At 36.8% G+C, this 16,943-nt stretch overlaps 2 protein-coding genes across 2 annotated transcripts; one reads left to right on the top strand and one right to left on the bottom strand.

Annotated features, from left to right (window-relative positions):
* Window positions 1–429: 429 nt before the first annotated feature.
* LOC140947573 (heat shock protein 75 kDa, mitochondrial-like) lies at window positions 430–10,416 on the bottom strand. The gene is given in 16 exon segments (XM_073396714.1): window positions 430–1,662; window positions 2,193–2,265; window positions 2,720–2,880; window positions 3,258–3,340; window positions 3,449–3,608; window positions 3,749–3,806; window positions 4,417–4,988; window positions 5,589–5,636; window positions 5,765–5,838; window positions 6,049–6,158; window positions 6,666–6,790; window positions 6,793–7,068; window positions 7,519–7,601; window positions 7,974–8,034; window positions 9,063–9,151; window positions 10,115–10,416. Coding segments are annotated over 16 exon segments (2,250 nt in total). The 5' UTR covers window positions 10,284–10,416; the 3' UTR covers window positions 430–1,554.
* On the top strand, window positions 10,368–16,584 carry LOC140947574 (phosphoglycerate kinase 1-like). Its single transcript, XM_073396715.1, has 14 exons — window positions 10,368–10,520; window positions 10,665–10,715; window positions 11,307–11,459; window positions 11,565–11,632; window positions 12,132–12,208; window positions 12,656–12,759; window positions 12,960–13,079; window positions 13,366–13,480; window positions 14,045–14,179; window positions 14,316–14,360; window positions 14,664–14,740; window positions 14,847–14,947; window positions 15,359–15,457; window positions 16,156–16,584. Exons 1-14 carry the CDS (start codon window positions 10,459–10,461, stop codon window positions 16,194–16,196), a joined length of 1,248 nt encoding a protein of 415 aa, XP_073252816.1. The 5' UTR covers window positions 10,368–10,458; the 3' UTR covers window positions 16,197–16,584.
* The last annotated feature ends 359 nt before the right edge of the window (window positions 16,585–16,943 follow it).

Here is a 16,943-nt window from a genome sequence, read left to right as displayed (position 1 = left end):
TAAAAACTCGTTCGCTCAGTTGAACTTATCTTAACGATCCACCTCTGCACGTGGTTTGTTTGGATTGCAAAGGGGAATCAGGTCTAACATTGGCTAAAAAGGATAATAATGTACGGTTAAAAATATCGGCACCATGGTAGCAGTATTTCTGGATGACAACAAAACCAACGACGACGGCGACGGAAGGAGAACGGCAAAAAAATAAAAGGTTTTTATTGACAAAACAGCAAATTTGCATCACGCTATTTTGTACGTCGTTGCACACCTGCGACATGAAACTTTCTAATTTCACAAGCTCGCCTTATGGAGTAGCTGAACACAAAAGTTGTCTTTTTCCTCTTCAAAAATTAGATACTGTCTTTTCGGATTCAACCCGAGGAGATTTCGTTAACATTTGCCAAATTAAATGAAATTGAGTAAGATCGATGAAGTTTGAAGCAGTGTGAATTCTTTTTTCAAGTGACGTTTTCGGTTTGTTGTCCTCCAAAAATTTTGCTTTCATGGCAACGTTACGTAACGACTTCTCCTTTCTATTGCAAGGATGTACTATAGTTCAAGTTTTATTACGCGGTAGTTGGCCCTGAAATTTATATATTGTCTCCGTTATGTTTACTGACTATGTCTGTTCCTTTACTTGTTGGTAGATAGCCAGGTAAATCATTCGTACTATCGGTAGTGAACTCGCGAGGCTAATGCGATAAACGTCATTTACATGTACTATATTTGCATGTGAACAGATTTCCCGCTTTGACTGGTCTCTAGTGCCAGTTCATTACAAAAAACAAATTCCTTCCGCGAGTTGAACCTTACCAAGATGTCCGTGCTGGGTATCTGCCTTTGTTTTAGACACATTTATGCACTTAACCTGTCGCGTCTTGTTCGGTGGGAAAAAGGGGGGGCTTGTCGTTCTTTTAAATGGAATTTCCTCGAATGTAAATGGGACTAGGATGATGGTAACACTGAATGATGTTGTGACAACCTTTGTAGTAGGAGACTGTTCGAATCCTTCATCATCTGGGCGCAAACTGTAAGCTTTTTCTCGCAAGTTCAACGAATAAGAAACAGAGGGTTGTGTACAGTCTAGCACAGAAAGTCGTAATCAGAATGAGTGTTCCTCGTAAGAAGGCTTCCGCACAGGTTGTCAAAACGTCTCTCACTGTTAGCTAAAAAAGAAAATAATATTCCACCTATTATGACTTGGTTTCCAGTCACGGCTCCTTCAAACCATTCACAATACAGTGTAAACATTCAAATAAAGGCTTTTTGAGAGAATTTTCAACCAGTACTATTTGTTTTTATTTTTTTACAAAACAAGACATGCGATTTTGATGACCAGTCATGAAGAGACAAGGATGAGTAAAGATATCTATTTTCAGAATAATGAATATTACCGTGACTGGATGACAAGGGCCGACTACAATTATTTGATCTGTGTCATATCCAAACAGCAAGATAGCGTCTACGTTTTGGCAAAGCATAGGACATAAAAAAGCTTTTCAGGCAGGTGGGTAAAACCCGTTACTCGAAGAAATTGCGTCCCGGTGCTTCCCCGTGCTAAGGTTTCGAAGAGTCCAGAGCTTTAGATAAAAGCGTATTTAGTCTTCCCACCATGCTACGGGGGTCATACAGCAGTCCTGCAGACATCATGGCATTATCAAAGAGCTGCAATAAAAACAAAATTAGTCGTCACTTTTTGAAAGATAAAACCATAGTGCCTAAGCCCTACGGAAAATTTAGGTTGCCTACTCGCTTACGTGCCAAATATCATATTGTGCAAAACACGTTTTTTAGAAATAGTTATACATGGTCTATCTCTATTGCTTGGCGAAAAAAAAAACAACAAACACACAAACAAAAATTAAGTTCGATCGAAAAATCATCTGCGGCAAGCCATTTCCATAAAATTATCTAGTGAGTAATTACTTCAAGCGCCCTGACAAAAAGCGGGTGCTCGGACCGCCAGCAACAATAGGACTTCGGAAGGTTCCTCCTATGCGAGCCAAGCGCAAAGCACACACAGGGAAGGCGTCCGAACCTTCTCCCACGAGACTGGACCTAGCCCCCCGTCTCACATTCCCTGAGTTTCGTTCTTTTAGCTTTCCGTTTGAGGAAAAGGTTAAGGGACAGTTTGTATTCAAACTCCAAAGTCACCCTAATCAAAAGAGTGTTACCATTAATATTGTAAGACTGACCTGATTAACAACCAGCACAGCTAAATCTGTATTGACTGACCGAACCTCTTCTAAATTTCTGATTAATTCATGGCTGAAATAGAAAACATCACCACATTGTTGTTTGGTCCTTACTAAGCTTATGTGCTACTTAGACAGGGAGATCTCCATTTAATCTTTTTAAAGTCGTAGTGTCGCTAAGTGACTGGAAAGAAGCCGATAAAGGAACAATATTGAAATACGACATCAACGATTTGCTTGAATGTCAAAATAAGGACAATGGTTCCTCCTCTGCAGCAACTAAAAACACAAATAATTTTGTAAACTAACTAACTAAACGTAAGAATATGAAAGCTGAATTTCTTCTGCACGTTTAAACGTACAGGACAGTATCCAACCGGACAAGATGAAGACGCTACTTAGTGGACAAGCATTAACTAAAGCAGCCGGGTAGCAAGGCATGCAAAAAACGACAATCACTTCATTGTACTTAATATAAAAAAAAGCTCTACCAACTACCCAAGATAAATCAAAGCTGATGAAAATACCTTGGGTTTATTTCCAGCGTAGGTTGAAATATCTGATACTTTGCATTGTCAATGTCCTGGAACTGCTCCGCTCTCATGACTTTAAGCCAGTGTTTAGCGGCCACCATGTCTGGTACAGTCACCATCACTGGGTGGCTTGTCTGACTTAAGTGCTTGGAAACCTAACATATCAAATCAAAATGTTGACAATGAACGCTCATGTTATGGTGGCATTCATCTGTGTTCTAAGAAGTCTCTTTGCTTGCAATATTTCTGCCTTTTTGAGCTTTGCAACTGACTTTAAAAACCTTCGAATACTTATTTATTTCTTGGTGTTGCGGATTCGCTTCAAATCCCGATTGCTTCGGTTAATTTTGTTGTTAATTCTGTTGTTTTCCAACACATGTAAGAAAGAACAGTTTTTAATGCTCTCTTTTACTACACAAAGTTCCTTCACATTAGTGATAATGACCATGGGATGGCAAGGCTTCATGCTCCCACCCGGGTGTTCCCATGGTTTCACCCTGCTACATACATCCTTAATCACACCAACACTAACCTTAACAGCTGAAACTTTCTGTTTCCCCAGTATAATACTGATCCAGTTGGCCAATTCCGTAGCTTGTTCCTCCGTCAGAGATTCTGTTGAGGAATGAAATCAGTTCTCATAATACAAATTAATGTGACCTATTTAAAACCCAACAGAAAAACGGTTATAAGTCTATTTCTTTTACAAGACATGATACACACCTGATGCGTCTTGTGTTTGAGTGGTATCGTCCGTTGGTTCAGTGGGTGAAGGTTCTCTGTCAACTGAGAAGTAATTCTCTGCAGCCATGATATTCTTCTTGTCAAAAGTCTTTAAATAATGCAGTGTTACGTCATCTTGTTCATTATACGTGAACAAAACCTAGAGTAACAATAAACAATGTATTGCTTAGAGGCCTTACAATGTAAGCAAAACACAAATCTTAGCATGCGCAGATCTCGGCAAAAATAAGTAATTATTATAATTATTGTAATATTGTATCGACTCATATTCAAACCAACCTCTACATCATCTTTCTTCAAAGCTTCGTAGTAAGGAGATGTTTCTGCCACTTCGCGACTGAAAGAGGGAGGGAGAAAAAAAAAATGATTGACCGATTTAGCCCTAAAATATTTAGTGCAAGGCGCTGGCCAATATTTTTCAAAATTTTACGAGTCAAAACGAGGTGTGGAATGTTGGGGAGAGCAATGAGAAGCTCTAACAAAGGACATCCCCCGATTAGAAAAACCTACTAAGTTATCCTGGCGCATATCTTACAGTCTCACCACTTAGGTATAAAATCTAATTCACTTCCCAAAACCATTGACTTTTGTAAGTTGTACAATAGAACCTTTCACATGTCGGTGTACCAAAACAATATGCAGCGCCTTTATGCTGGTGTCCCAAACCGGTACTGTGTAGCCTGTGTACAGACCCCCGTTCCCCTAAGTAAAACTCGGATTCTCCGACTTTTACTGAGGGGAAGGGGTCTGTACACAGGCTAGTAGTGTGGGAATTGAACTCTTTTTTAACCTAACTGCTTTCTTTTATCGCTATAAATTTGGGTAGGTTATGGTCACATGAGTGAAAACGCTCTATATTCGGACCTGGATGTTTTTGAAGTACAGTACTATGCAATAACTCCAAAAATAGAGACATAGTAATGAACTCACAAGAAAGAGAGTTATACCTTGGAGCACACAGATAATAGATATTCTTCTGTGCGGGTTTCATTCTTGATACATATGATGGCAGTGACGTAAGCACACCAGACTTCTCGTTCGATGATTCAAACAGAAGAAGCTTTGCTATATCCTGTTTCTGCTCATCACTTTCAGCACTAACAATCCCTTCACGGAAGAAAATTCCACAATCTTTAAAAAACTTTTCATATTTAACTCTATCCTTCTTTTGCTGTTCCAGCAAAAATTTGATAATTCTTGCTGATAGTACGTCACTAAGTTTCTTGATTAGAGCACTATCTTGAAGCAGCTCTCGACTTAGATTTAGTGGGATATCTTCACTGTCCACAACTCCTTTTACAAACCGAAGCCAGTTTGGCAGAACCCTGTGAGCTTTGGATTGGATTAGAACTTTCCTGCTGTAAAGAGACACGCCATGTTCCATGTGTTGCACTGTAAACAACTGTGGAAGAGTTTCTGGGATGTAAAATATACTGCGAATATTCAAAGGTGCATCTGTCTTGTAGTGTAGAATGTATCTTGGCTTGTCATATGTCTTGCCAATGAACTGATAAAATTCCTTTTGAAAAAAATGGAATGAAAGACAGATCAAAGTCATAAAAGCAAACGTTTATCTTTCCCCTTGTGTAAACTAGTAAAGTTGTTGTGTTCAACTGTTGTATTTTGCCTTCTTCTTTCAACATTATTTTGTGATTTCACATTTTAGTTCAGTGGCCATGGTACAGGGCCGGGTTGTTCAAAGCTGGGTTAAGATAATCCAGGGTTAGTGCGAAATTTGAATTCAGTTATGAAAGCTTAAAAAGCAAATTCAGTTCAATGCTATTTGTCTATAATTTGATTTAAGGATGCTCTAAATAGAATAGAGAAAATTATTGGAGAACATTCTCTCAAACAAAAGAAAATCAAACCCAGATTAAGATTTAACCCCAGGATGGCTCTAATCGGCCTTGGAACAACAATACTGGGCCCTGACATAAAGGCTATGAAAGAAGATGTGACTCTTCAAACATATCAGGTTTAGAATCCCTGGTAAATCTTGTTTCTTCTTATCAAAAACATGATGTAAAGAGCCAAAGGAGTTTAATGAGAGGCTTAAACAAATTCAGTTCAAGTGAAAGTTTGATATGTTTCTATGGTAACATGTTACATTGTAACTGACCTCATGTTCCTCTTGAGTTATGCTTTTAGGATCCAATAACCATAATGGCTGAAAAAAAGGAAAATTACTGCCGGTAAGAAAAAGTAAACAAGCACTCTAGGGAAAAATACTTCACAGGAAAAGAATATTTTTCTACAAATTTCAGTAGAGCTGCCATACAACTATATGATATCAACCTGAATTGTGTTTATACACATTCCATCCAAGTAAATTGGGAAGCCCACAAAATTACTGTATTTCTTAATAGTATCTGCAACAAATGAACCAACAAACACAAGTTAGTCTCCTGTAGCCCAGTTGTAGAGCACCTGGACTAGCAACCAGAAAATCAAAGATTTGACTCCTGTTGAGAAAACTCGATCAGCTTTCTTTCTGGTCTCCTGTGTCACAAACTGAAACACACGTTAATTACTATAAATTACATTTAAAACATCAGAAGGCATTGTAGTATATAACTGACCTTCAACTGCTGTGTTAAGAGAAAAATTTCTGTGGTCTTCTTTCAGGTGTATAACAATCTTTGTTCCACGAGAAACATTTTCTGCCTCAGCAATCTCATATGAACCAGAGCTTAAGACAAAAATATTTTTAAGAATTAGATGAATATCTTACTGCCATGGATAACCTTTGCCAAGTAAAACTGTATAAGTAGATGTAGATTCTATAGCTGTAGATTTAGATGCTACAGGTCAAATTTAAATTCCGGTGAAAATTTTTAAACCTAGATTGATTATCTATTTCCTTTGTCTCCTAGCCCTAATTATTCATGAATTGGGGCTAAGACACAAAACATAGATGTAGAATGTATAAGAATAACAGCAATCAACTCAATGCAATTTCTACTTACATTAATTTTTATCCTTTTTTTCTGAAAAACCAGTCCTTTTCTTCCAAACCAACCTTTCCCCCTTCCATGTCAGGCCACCAATAATACTCAGCAAGAAAGCCCTCTTTTGTTTTCTTTATTTTTCACTTGGCCCTACAGCTGTTCCCAACTGAGCCAAGAGTTTGCCACGAAAGCTTACTTGCAGGTTAAAAACTTGTCATTACTAGTACACTGAAAATAAGAACTCTTACCCATCTGAAGTCCACAGAAGACCTCTGCTGCCAGGAATATAAGAACGCGTGTACACATCAACTCTATCAGCAACCATGAACGTGGAATAGAATCCTACACCAAACTGTCCAATGATGCTCTTTCTCAATGATGCTCTCGTGAATCGCCTTTCCCTAGTTTGCTAAGTTCGTCAAGGAAAGCTTTTGAGCCAGACCTGGCGATAGTACCTAAGTTATCAACTAACTCTTGTTCAGTCATTCCTATTCCATGATCCTTAATTGTCAGAGTTCCTTTCTCCTGATCTGTGGCAATGTTAATTTCAAGAGGAAGCTCATTTTCTGCAACATCTTTTCCAGTCATGAACTGGTACTGTAGTTTTTCTAGGGCATCTGATGCATTAGATATCACCTCACGAATGAAAACCTGAGACAAGAATTATGGAGATTATTTTTAGTCTTGTTTTGGTGACACATGTAGGTGCTTAGCATGTCCAACAACAACGCAGAGCTTTTTCTGGTTTCTGTAAGCTTCTTTAGTATAAACCAGCTGTAATTCAGAAGGATTCCTTCTTAGAAGAGCATGTGCCAAGTTGTTTATCTGAACAACTGACAACTGAAGAGAGTGAAGGAAAACCCTGAATAATGCTCAGATTCCAAAAAAATCCAATGTATTCTTCCAGAAAATTATCAGCACATCTGTCTATTAACTGTGATTGCAAAACTTACATGTTAGAATGACCTCAATTTAAAGGACATACTAGTGGTAGTTAAAGGTTACATGCATTCTTATCTTTTCCCAAACATTTATTACTACGTAGTTTTTGAAATATATATATTGATGTGTAGCCTTATTCATCATAGTAAGTACCAGTACCTCTTTTTCTGAGTACAGCGTTCTGGCTACAATATCCAACAGCTGTCTTGTTTCTGCCTGAAATTCACGTTTTTGAGATTCACCTGATGGTAACATGAAGAAAAAAGAAACAAAGGTTTTTTTCTTCTTTGAAGACTATTCATAAAGGAATAGCAAGGCAAAAACATCACCAAAAACTTCTCATGTAAGATGCATTCTAACAACAAGATAATACATTTTGACAGATAAACAGAAATAACTACCCTAACTCAAACACCCATTCAGACTACTTATTGCTCACTACTCTATAATATCATTCGAAGTAAGGAATGCAAAAGTACTGCTATATTTTAAATATGTAACTGAAGGTTATCCTTACTTCTTATTAAAAAAAAACTATTAGATTTCCAAAGGTAACCAACAAACAAAATAATATACAACTGAAAACCAATGTGTTTTTCAAAAACTAAACATACCCACAACTTTTTCCTTGTCTGTGATAACATGCACAGTGTCGTCTTCTTCAAAAGCCTCATCCTAAGATTGTAAATAGATCCAACAGGAAAGTTTAAGACCATGGATGCAAACAAGAGAAAAGTAGTCCCACTCTAGCAACACCTTTTCTCACATAAAGAGAATCACAGAAATATAAAAATCTTTAAGTTACAGGAGTGACCAACATCCATACCTGCCAACTCCCCCAGAGTACAAAAATCTGGAGACGTCTAGAAATCTTTGCATTGTAAGAATGTCATTTTCAACGATGTCTGAATACTCTCCAAAAATCACCCAGAGGCCTTCTGAATGTTCCCAACATCAATAACAGAGGGCGAAAACCACACCAACTTTCTACCATGTATTGTGCAATTTGATTGGTTGATTTCTGACCAATTACAATACTTGTTAAATATATATCAATAAAAATTTATTTGATTGCTCTGTTTTACATTTTCTGATCAAGAACAGCTCAAATAAGAGCACTAATAATAATAATAATAATAATATTTATAGAGGGAGCCCAACTCACCACTTCTTGATTTATTTTCCTTTTCAAAAATAGTGAAATTAATGAACAAATTTTGAAAAAAGGCTGCAGTAGGTATTTCCTGGGAGATTTTGGGCTCTAACTGGGAGACTGGGAGATTTGATGAAGAACTTGGATACTCCTAGGAAAACCGGGAGAGTTGGCAGGTATGAAGATCAATAAATTACTTTCTTCTAACAAGAGCAATGCGCAAATAAGATTAAATGAAATGAGAAATGCTAAAATGATTGTCAAGAAAATTGTTTTGATCTTTTAATAATTCATTCAATGTTATTTTTAAGTATTTGCCTGTGAGTTAAAAGGGTTAACGCATTAATAGTTGATACATCTTTTGCCTACAACAACATGCAGAGATATCCTGTATTTCCAAGGGAAGTAAAAGCCTAAAATATGTCTTTTATTGCATACCAGATGATATCGGTATCACAAGAAAATAAAGTAAGTAGTCAACCTAACAGTAAATATTTGGACAGTTTAACGTTATTCTTTTAGAGAGAGACAACCTCCCATATATTACTACCTTGGATAAATGATCCTTATCAGTTGAATTATCTGATAAGGCTCTACAAAAAATTCTTGGATAGCTCCTTGCTTTGAAATCTTGATGAGCTGTAAAAATATAAGTAAGCAAAATATCTAATGAATAAATATACAGGTGAATATGCATCTTATGAATAAATAGAAAATAAAAATAAATATAGAGGATATTACATGGCCGTGTGGAGATACAAAATTTCTCTTCGAGTGTTGAAAAGTATTTCACTCGTTCGCTGTGATCACTTGTGAAATATTTTTCAACACTCGAAAAGAAATTTCGTATCTCCAAGCGGCCATGTAATGTTCTATTAATTTTATTATATAAGCACCAATGAACTACCAAACCATTTCACTTTAATAGTTTTTTGGTCTAAAAGGTGCGATTTATTATGTAGCCATAGCAACGGTGATATTTTCACATGTGAGGATAACATGTTATTTTCACATGTGAAGATATCAAGTTTTCGTGCAAAAGCTCACCTGGTATTTCATTGGTGTTTATATAATAAAAATAAACAAATAACAGTTTAGTGGAAGCATATTGATTAAGAGGGTTCCGACCTGTGTGTACCTTTCTGGATCAAATAGGAATTTGAAAATTCAAAATGTTGGTTTTAGAGTAGAGAGAAAACTCTGAGCAAGGAAGAGAACCACCAACAAACTCAACCCATATGTGGCATCATCTCAAAGATTCGAACCCAGGCCACCATGAGTGGAAGAAGGCATACTTAATCACCAATAACTATGTTGTACGTCCAAATAAAATTTAGCTATAACTAATTTTACCTAGTTTAATGGTCTATTTTCTCTATCTGCTAATTGTTCATGTTAATGCATGCTATGATGATCGTGCATTTAGAGCAAAAATTAATCACAATAAAAAAACACCACTACAAAGATATTGCTAACAAATCAGATAAATCCCCGTATTCTCCTATAAAATTTATGAATTGTGGTGAAAAATACATTTTTCTGAGATGACAGGTTACCATCAGAATAACATGATGAGCTTGATTTTTCCACGTGCACGCTTACCTTTTTGAAAATTTTGTTGAATTGTACGCGCCTTCAGAGGTAATCGAGGAGTACCAAATTTATGCAGTAAGCGCTCACTATGCAAGTACCTGATTTGTGACAAGCGATGAGGTAAAGCACAAGAAGAAATTCGATTAAACTGTCGCGTTAAACCCAAGGCAGCCGCCATTTTGGATTCTCGATTATTTCGTGTTATATTACATCAATGACTTACCTACATTTCGCACCGTCCGCTGATTTACCAGTCTGAAGTCTCAAGATATTACTCGATTTGTGTCCTCTGTCCTCTGGAGTGGCCCTGGGCTGTCGTCTGTTTCGTCTGTTTGCAGTAGAAAATCGCTATTATGTCCTTTAACAAATCATCAATCAAAACTGTTGACTGCAAAGGAAAGCGCGTTTTGATGCGGTAAGCCTTACTTTTGTTTGATGTCAGTTTAGTCCAAATAGCATTTTTGAATTCACCTTAGATATATCGGTCATGTTTTAGCGTGTTTATAAGTTTACGTGGGTAATCTTACAGTTATTAAGAAAATGCCATGTCTTGTTTCAGTGTTGACTTCAATGTACCACTGAAGGGGAAAGAGATCACAAACAACCAAAGGTATCTTTTAAAATATTGCAGACGTGCGTTTAGTCGCGTACTTGTGTAAACAGTACCCCACCCACCTACCCGTCCCCAATGGCACTGTCCTGTCCCCCATGCCACCTCAAATAGTGGGCCAATATTGGTTCTTGATAATGTGAGTGCGCAAATAATCCGCGTTTTTATTTCAGTATTAAGTAGTTATTTCTCCAGGTGTAGGGAAATTATTTTCGTTTGTAACAATTGTGTTTTTTGTTTGTTTATATGTTTTTAAAAATTGCTGAAATCTCAGTTCTCAATATTAAACCTTTCTGGTATAGCGAATGCAAATGGTATATAGTGGACTATAAAACAACGCACAAATGCCCAAATTAATGGAGTGCATCTTTTCTCTTCTTGCAATTTATTTCTATAGGATAGAAGTAATTTGTTATTGGAAAATAATTTCCAACAAGTGTTCCAATTAGGTTTTTGTTTGTAGACCCCTTGTAGAGGTCAGATATTTATAAGGCTGGTTCGACATTTGTAATATTGGCAAGTGTAAAACAGAGGATAAATGAATGAAAAAAGATTACAACAATCATTCTGCCTATTTTCTATTTTTCTAAGGATTGTAGCTGCCTTGCCGAGTGTCCGTCATTGTTTGGATAATGGTGCTCAAAGTGTGGTGTTGATGAGCCATTTAGGAAGACCTGACGGCAAAGTAGTTGAGAAATATTCCCTGGCCCCTGTTGCTGATGAGGTGAAGAAATTATTGCAAAGGTAAAAACCAAACATTTTGACCCAATTATTTGTATATGTAGGGTCCCTTTAATTTTTACTTTTTCTGCTCATGAATTATGTAACATTAATTTTCTACATTTTCAGGGATGTGACCTTTCTTCCTGACTGTGTGGGTCCTGAAGTGGAAGAAGCATGTAAAAACCCAAAGGCTGGTATGATACTTTTAACTTAGAAGAGGGTGGGGGCAATTTTCAGAAACCCTTTGCCATAATAGTCAGGTTGAAAAAAGAATATTCTACTTGGTTTTCCTGTGGGTCAGTTATTTCCAGTTGGTATATTGCTTTATCTAATGCTGATAGCTGAAAGAAGTACAGCCCTGCTATTAGAATCCAAAGTTACTACAGCTTCTGGTTGACAGTTTATGTGGGTGTTGCTTTATACCTTCTGTCATTATCCAGGCAAGTGCCACTCTCTCAGTAAGGGTGGAGCCTTAACTCTGATGGCAATTGAAGGGTTGCATTGAGTAAGTGACTCCAGGCTTTTGTAATGCGAAATTCTTTCTTTGATTTACAAAGGTGTACATGAAAATTAGAAGGAGAATTTAGTGGTTTATGAGAAGCCCTTTGGGAAGACATCCAGCCACTCCTTCAATATGCATGCTAACATAATTTGCCATTTACACTTTGCATTATTTATATTAATTTTATCAAGGCTCAGTGATCTTGCTGGAAAACCTACGTTTCCACATTGAAGAGGAAGGCAAAGGAGTCGATAGTGAAGGAAACAAGGTGCTACATAGTTTATAGCAATAACTTTGGTTATATTTATAACATTTTCTTGGTTGATTACTTTGTTCAGGATTTTTCACACTTTCTTCTTGATACAGTCAGTGTGGGCACTGTGCTTTTGCCTCTTGTAGGCCAGTTAATACTATCAACTGAAGGTTCATGACAATTTACTTAGGGGGGAAATTGGATTAAAATACATGGTAGTATTCCATCTAGATTTAAGTAATGCACTCCCAGGTGCTTACTTTAACAGAAACCATGTTGCGGGTGTATTCATCCACAGCTACCAATATCAGAACTTTCAAGTTTTTATCATAAAATTGATAAAATAGCCATTGGGATTAGATGCCTTGGAACTGAAGGAAAGTGCCATTTGGCATGGTGTAGTTTGACAGATTATTTACCAGTAATAACATGAGCTAGCAACAGTTTCTTGTTGTGTGACAGGTTAAGGCAAGCAAAGAGGATGTGCAAAAATTCCGCGATTCATTAGCAAAGTTAGGAGACATTTATGTTAATGATGCTTTTGGCACTGCTCATCGAGCTCACAGGTAGAGAAACAATGTTATTATTTCATCTACCACTCTGTTATTCCAGCATGTTTGTGATTGATTCTGCTGTGTGTTGTATATGTAACCACTTGAACAAACAAAAGTGAAATTGATATTTTTTTGCAAAATTTGACTTTGCTTTACACAGAGATGCAAGCTTTTATATTCCTTTGACTTTTTTTGTATTAATGTTTTTGTAGCTCTATGGTGGGTGTTCAGCTGCCTCAGAGGGTTGCTGGATTTTTGATGGAGAAAGAGCTGGTCTACTTCTCCAAGGCAATGGAGAAACCTGACAGACCGTATCTGGCCATCTTAGGAGGGTGAGTGTAAAATGGCATTGAATATAATTACCTCCTCAACTCAAATTCCTTGCCAGTATCAACAAAATTCACTTTGCTACAACTTTATTCATTATGGTTATCACTTATTTTTGAGCCCATTTTTTTTACTTCATATTTCATATTTACAATTTTTGGCCAAAATAATGGACTCTACAGCACGGCCTTACTCTGTCCCACAAAAAATGTATGAATATCATAATATTAAACCTTCATTAAAAATAGTATTTTATAAAGCTCCACTTTCACCTTTTGCTTTTTACTCTAGTGCCAAAGTAGCTGATAAAATTTTACTTATTGAGAATTTACTGGATAAAGTGAATGACATGATCATTGGTGGTGGAATGGCTTACACATTTGTCAAAGTTCTTCATAACATGGAGGTGAGTTGCAGTTTTGAGTTTTAACTTTAGAAAGGTCTGCAAAGATGCAATCGTAGAGAAGAATATCATGGCTCTTAATCGCCCATGCTTAGATTAGTAAAGTTCTTATTTGATAATCTTCTCCTTGCTAATGAAATTTAAGGTAAAATTTAAGATCGTCCAAAAAGCATTGTAAAAAGCCTAGTTTTAGCCTGATGCTAAGTTTACACTAAACGCAAAGGTCCCATTTGGTAATTTGTAACAGTGATCATATGACTGACAAAATTCAGGCCAATGGTGCAGTAATCCTCCTCCCCTTCTCTTTTCAGTGTTCGGTTTCATGGGAATTTAAAGCTACGTAGGGCAACACAGAAAGAAAAGAATCAAACGTGGAACCTCTTACGCAGAAGGCTGTGCGCTAACCTCTGCAATGATGGATTCCAATGAAGCACTGACTTTCAGTTATAATCATTTCAAACAACTTCTTTCATTGTTGTTATTTGTGCTTGTGGTTTCCACCCATTTATAGTGTCTGTAGTTGATTTACCAGTACAAACAAGCTAGCTGCAATAATTTCTTTTTCAGATTGGAAAGTCACTGTTTGATGAAGAAGGATCAAAAATAATCCAGAAGATTTGTGATAAAGCCAAAGAAAAGGGAGTGAATCTCCATCTACCAACAGATTTTGTCGCTGCTAGTAAATTTGCTGAGGATGCTGAGGTGAAAGTTTAGTTTGGTTTTTATAGCATAGTGTTTATGCTTGAAATAGCCGAGGACGCTGCAGGAAACCATTTTTTCTTGATTTGTGTTTCTCTAATCAGACAATAGTGCTTAATGTTTGTTGATTATTTTACAGACTAAGCCAGCTAATCTTGAAACTGGAATTCCTGCGGACTGGATGGTAATTAGAAACATTTGTGTAGTTTGTTGTTTTCATCTGGTATCTACTTGTACATTTACAGTTTATGTAATCTGTTTCTTGTATGTTTGTAGTGGGTAACATTTTAGCTTTGAGAACGCTTTTTGTGATAGTCTATTTGTACTTTTATTTGGTCATAACTTTGCTGTTTGCTATTCTATGCAAGTATTACTGACTGAGTTTCGAGTGAGTTAGTGAGTGAAAATAGTCCAATATGCCTTTTTTTTTCCTGAATAAGTCTAAGTACATGTAATGATCACTATTTCTGTGAATAATTCTCTATAGGGACTGGATATTGGGCCTGAAAGTGTCAAGAAATTCAAGGAAGTGGTGATGCAAGCTAAAACTATTGTTTGGAATGGGTAAGGCTGAGTTTTTTTCTATTCAATCTAGATAACTAAGAGAGGAAAAAACTTCAACTTTTACAGAGGTCATGTACTAAAATTTGTGTGTGTATGTATATTGCAGTCCAATGGGTGTGTTTGAAATGGCTAAATTTGAAGTAGGAACCAAAGGTATTATGGATGCAGTTGTGGCAGCAACAAAAGCTGGTGCCTCGTCTATTATAGGTACGTTAACATTCAGAGGCCTGTCTCTTGCAATTCCTAATGGTTTAACAGTGGCCCATAAAGCTGTTGTTATATTCAAGACACATGTTTCAACAGTTTTGCAAGTATTATGATAAAAATGTCATTTACTTCCTATTATTCACCCTCTTACCCCAAGTTACAGCAAGAATAAACCAAACCCTGAAAATTGGCATGGGTGTTCTTGTGTGTGGTGGCTACGCTGGGCAGTGTTTTCTTGGATAAGTGTACTGAGTGAATGAGCAATTGAATAGATCAAAACACTGTTTTTGAAAACTGAAAATAAGATAGTGGGTTGTGTTATTAGGATGTGTCTGTTTCTTTCTCCTATTTCTTTTACTTATACCACAACCACTGTACATTAATTCAGTGGTTACTGAACATTCTTGTTAGGTGGAGGTGATACTGCAACATGCTGTGCTAAGTATGGTACAGAAGAACTGGTCAGTCATGTCAGTACTGGGGGAGGTGCTTCCCTTGAGCTCTTGGAAGGTAAATAAGATTTTCTTGATCTAGAGGAATATTAAGAAACTAAATTTTGCATTTTTTTATGTCAGTCCAGAGCTGAAAAAGAATGCAAGTCAATGCAAAACTTACATTCACACAAAGTAAATAAAACAATTTTCATAGCAGCCCTTGGTGTGGGCTCTACTCTTTCTTGCTGGCCTGAGCTTGAGTAATCTGAGTGCAGCTGGTCATCGCAAGCCCTGGCTAAACAGCGACTGTTACAGGCTGGAAAAATGTCAGACTCAGTATGTATGCGTAGCATTTATGCATTTGTCATACCACAGGATCTCCATTGTCTGTTTGAAATGAGGATTGTGAGGCTTAGCACACATGGTAATCTTCTGTGGCCATGTGAATTCCACAAAATAAAACACATAAGATCATAAAACAATATTGCTACTCCTGCTAGTAACCTTGTTTTCCATGCTGTGAATGTAACTGCTGCTTGCCTGTATAATTTAGTTTATAAAGTTTATAAACCATCATTTAATGATGGTTTGTCCATCTTAAAGTGTCTGCAGCACCTAGTGTATGCTGGAAATAATATGATAAACTATATGTAAATAATAATTATTTATAATTTATATGTAAATAATAATTTTATTGTTTACATATTATAGTAATACTTCATTCCATTCCTTGGGATCAAAGCTGAAGAATAATGTGTTTTGTTTTATTTGCAGGTAAGACTCTCCCAGGAGTGGCTGCTCTGTCGGACGCATGACTAGATAAATTAAGCCACCTTTAAACCAAAGCCTTGTTGACGACTGAGGAATGTAAAATAAATTTAGTTAGTAGATGATATAATGTATGAAATGTAACAAGAACTCGACAAGATTCTCTGTTGGTGAGTGCAACATATTGCCCGTGAAACCTCAACATACTTTCAGCAAGGTAGTCACCTTGCCAGGCAATTCATGTTTGTGTGCAAAGTTCTCTTACACTCATCAATGGGTACTATGATTGGTCGCTGCACACGTTAATAATTCATTCAACAGTAATCATCAATGCCTGAGATGTTGATTATATATGTATGTTATTAATACTGACTGACAGCAGTATATTTGATGGTCAAACAAAATAATTTTAAATGCAAGTGAGGCAATGAAGAATTAAGTGTGCACTGACTTAGTACGTTTACTAGTTATCTCTGTCATGTGTGCAAAGTTATGGGTTGTCCATATGTTGAAAATTAGGCCAGTTACACAGCAGTGGGTCTAAAATACAGGTATTTTTACACGGGTAAGAGTACAGCACCAAGTGTCTCCTAGTCCTAATCTCTACAAAAATGTTGTTTTAGATCGAGGGGAACCTGTTTTGCTTAGTAATTTATCCACACAGCAGTGACTTCTACTATGACCTGTACTTCAGACCTGGCAGGCAGGGGAATGTTTACAGGGTGTGAAGAAAGTCAGTATTACAGCTTGCCATTCGGGCAAGCTGCACCTAGCATGTACTAGCCCACAAGTTA

Source organism: Porites lutea, chromosome 9 (assembly GCF_958299795.1).
Source record: "Porites lutea chromosome 9, jaPorLute2.1, whole genome shotgun sequence".
Taxonomy (NCBI): domain Eukaryota; kingdom Metazoa; phylum Cnidaria; class Anthozoa; order Scleractinia; family Poritidae; genus Porites; species Porites lutea.
Note: the sequence above shows the minus strand (reverse complement) of the source record. Positions and strands in the feature narration are given on the sequence as shown.

Excerpts from the sequence above, each read along its gene's own strand:
- LOC140947574 (XM_073396715.1), top strand. The coding sequence starts at position 10,459 with ATGTCCTTTAACAAATCATCAATCAAAACTGTTGACTGCAAAGGAAAG. Across the intron at positions 10,716-11,306 it reads GAGATCACAAACAACCAAAG|GATTGTAGCTGCCTTGCCGA; the intron begins GTATCTTTTAAA and ends TATTTTTCTAAG. Across the intron at positions 12,760-12,959 it reads ACTGCTCATCGAGCTCACAG|CTCTATGGTGGGTGTTCAGC; the intron begins GTAGAGAAACAA and ends ATGTTTTTGTAG.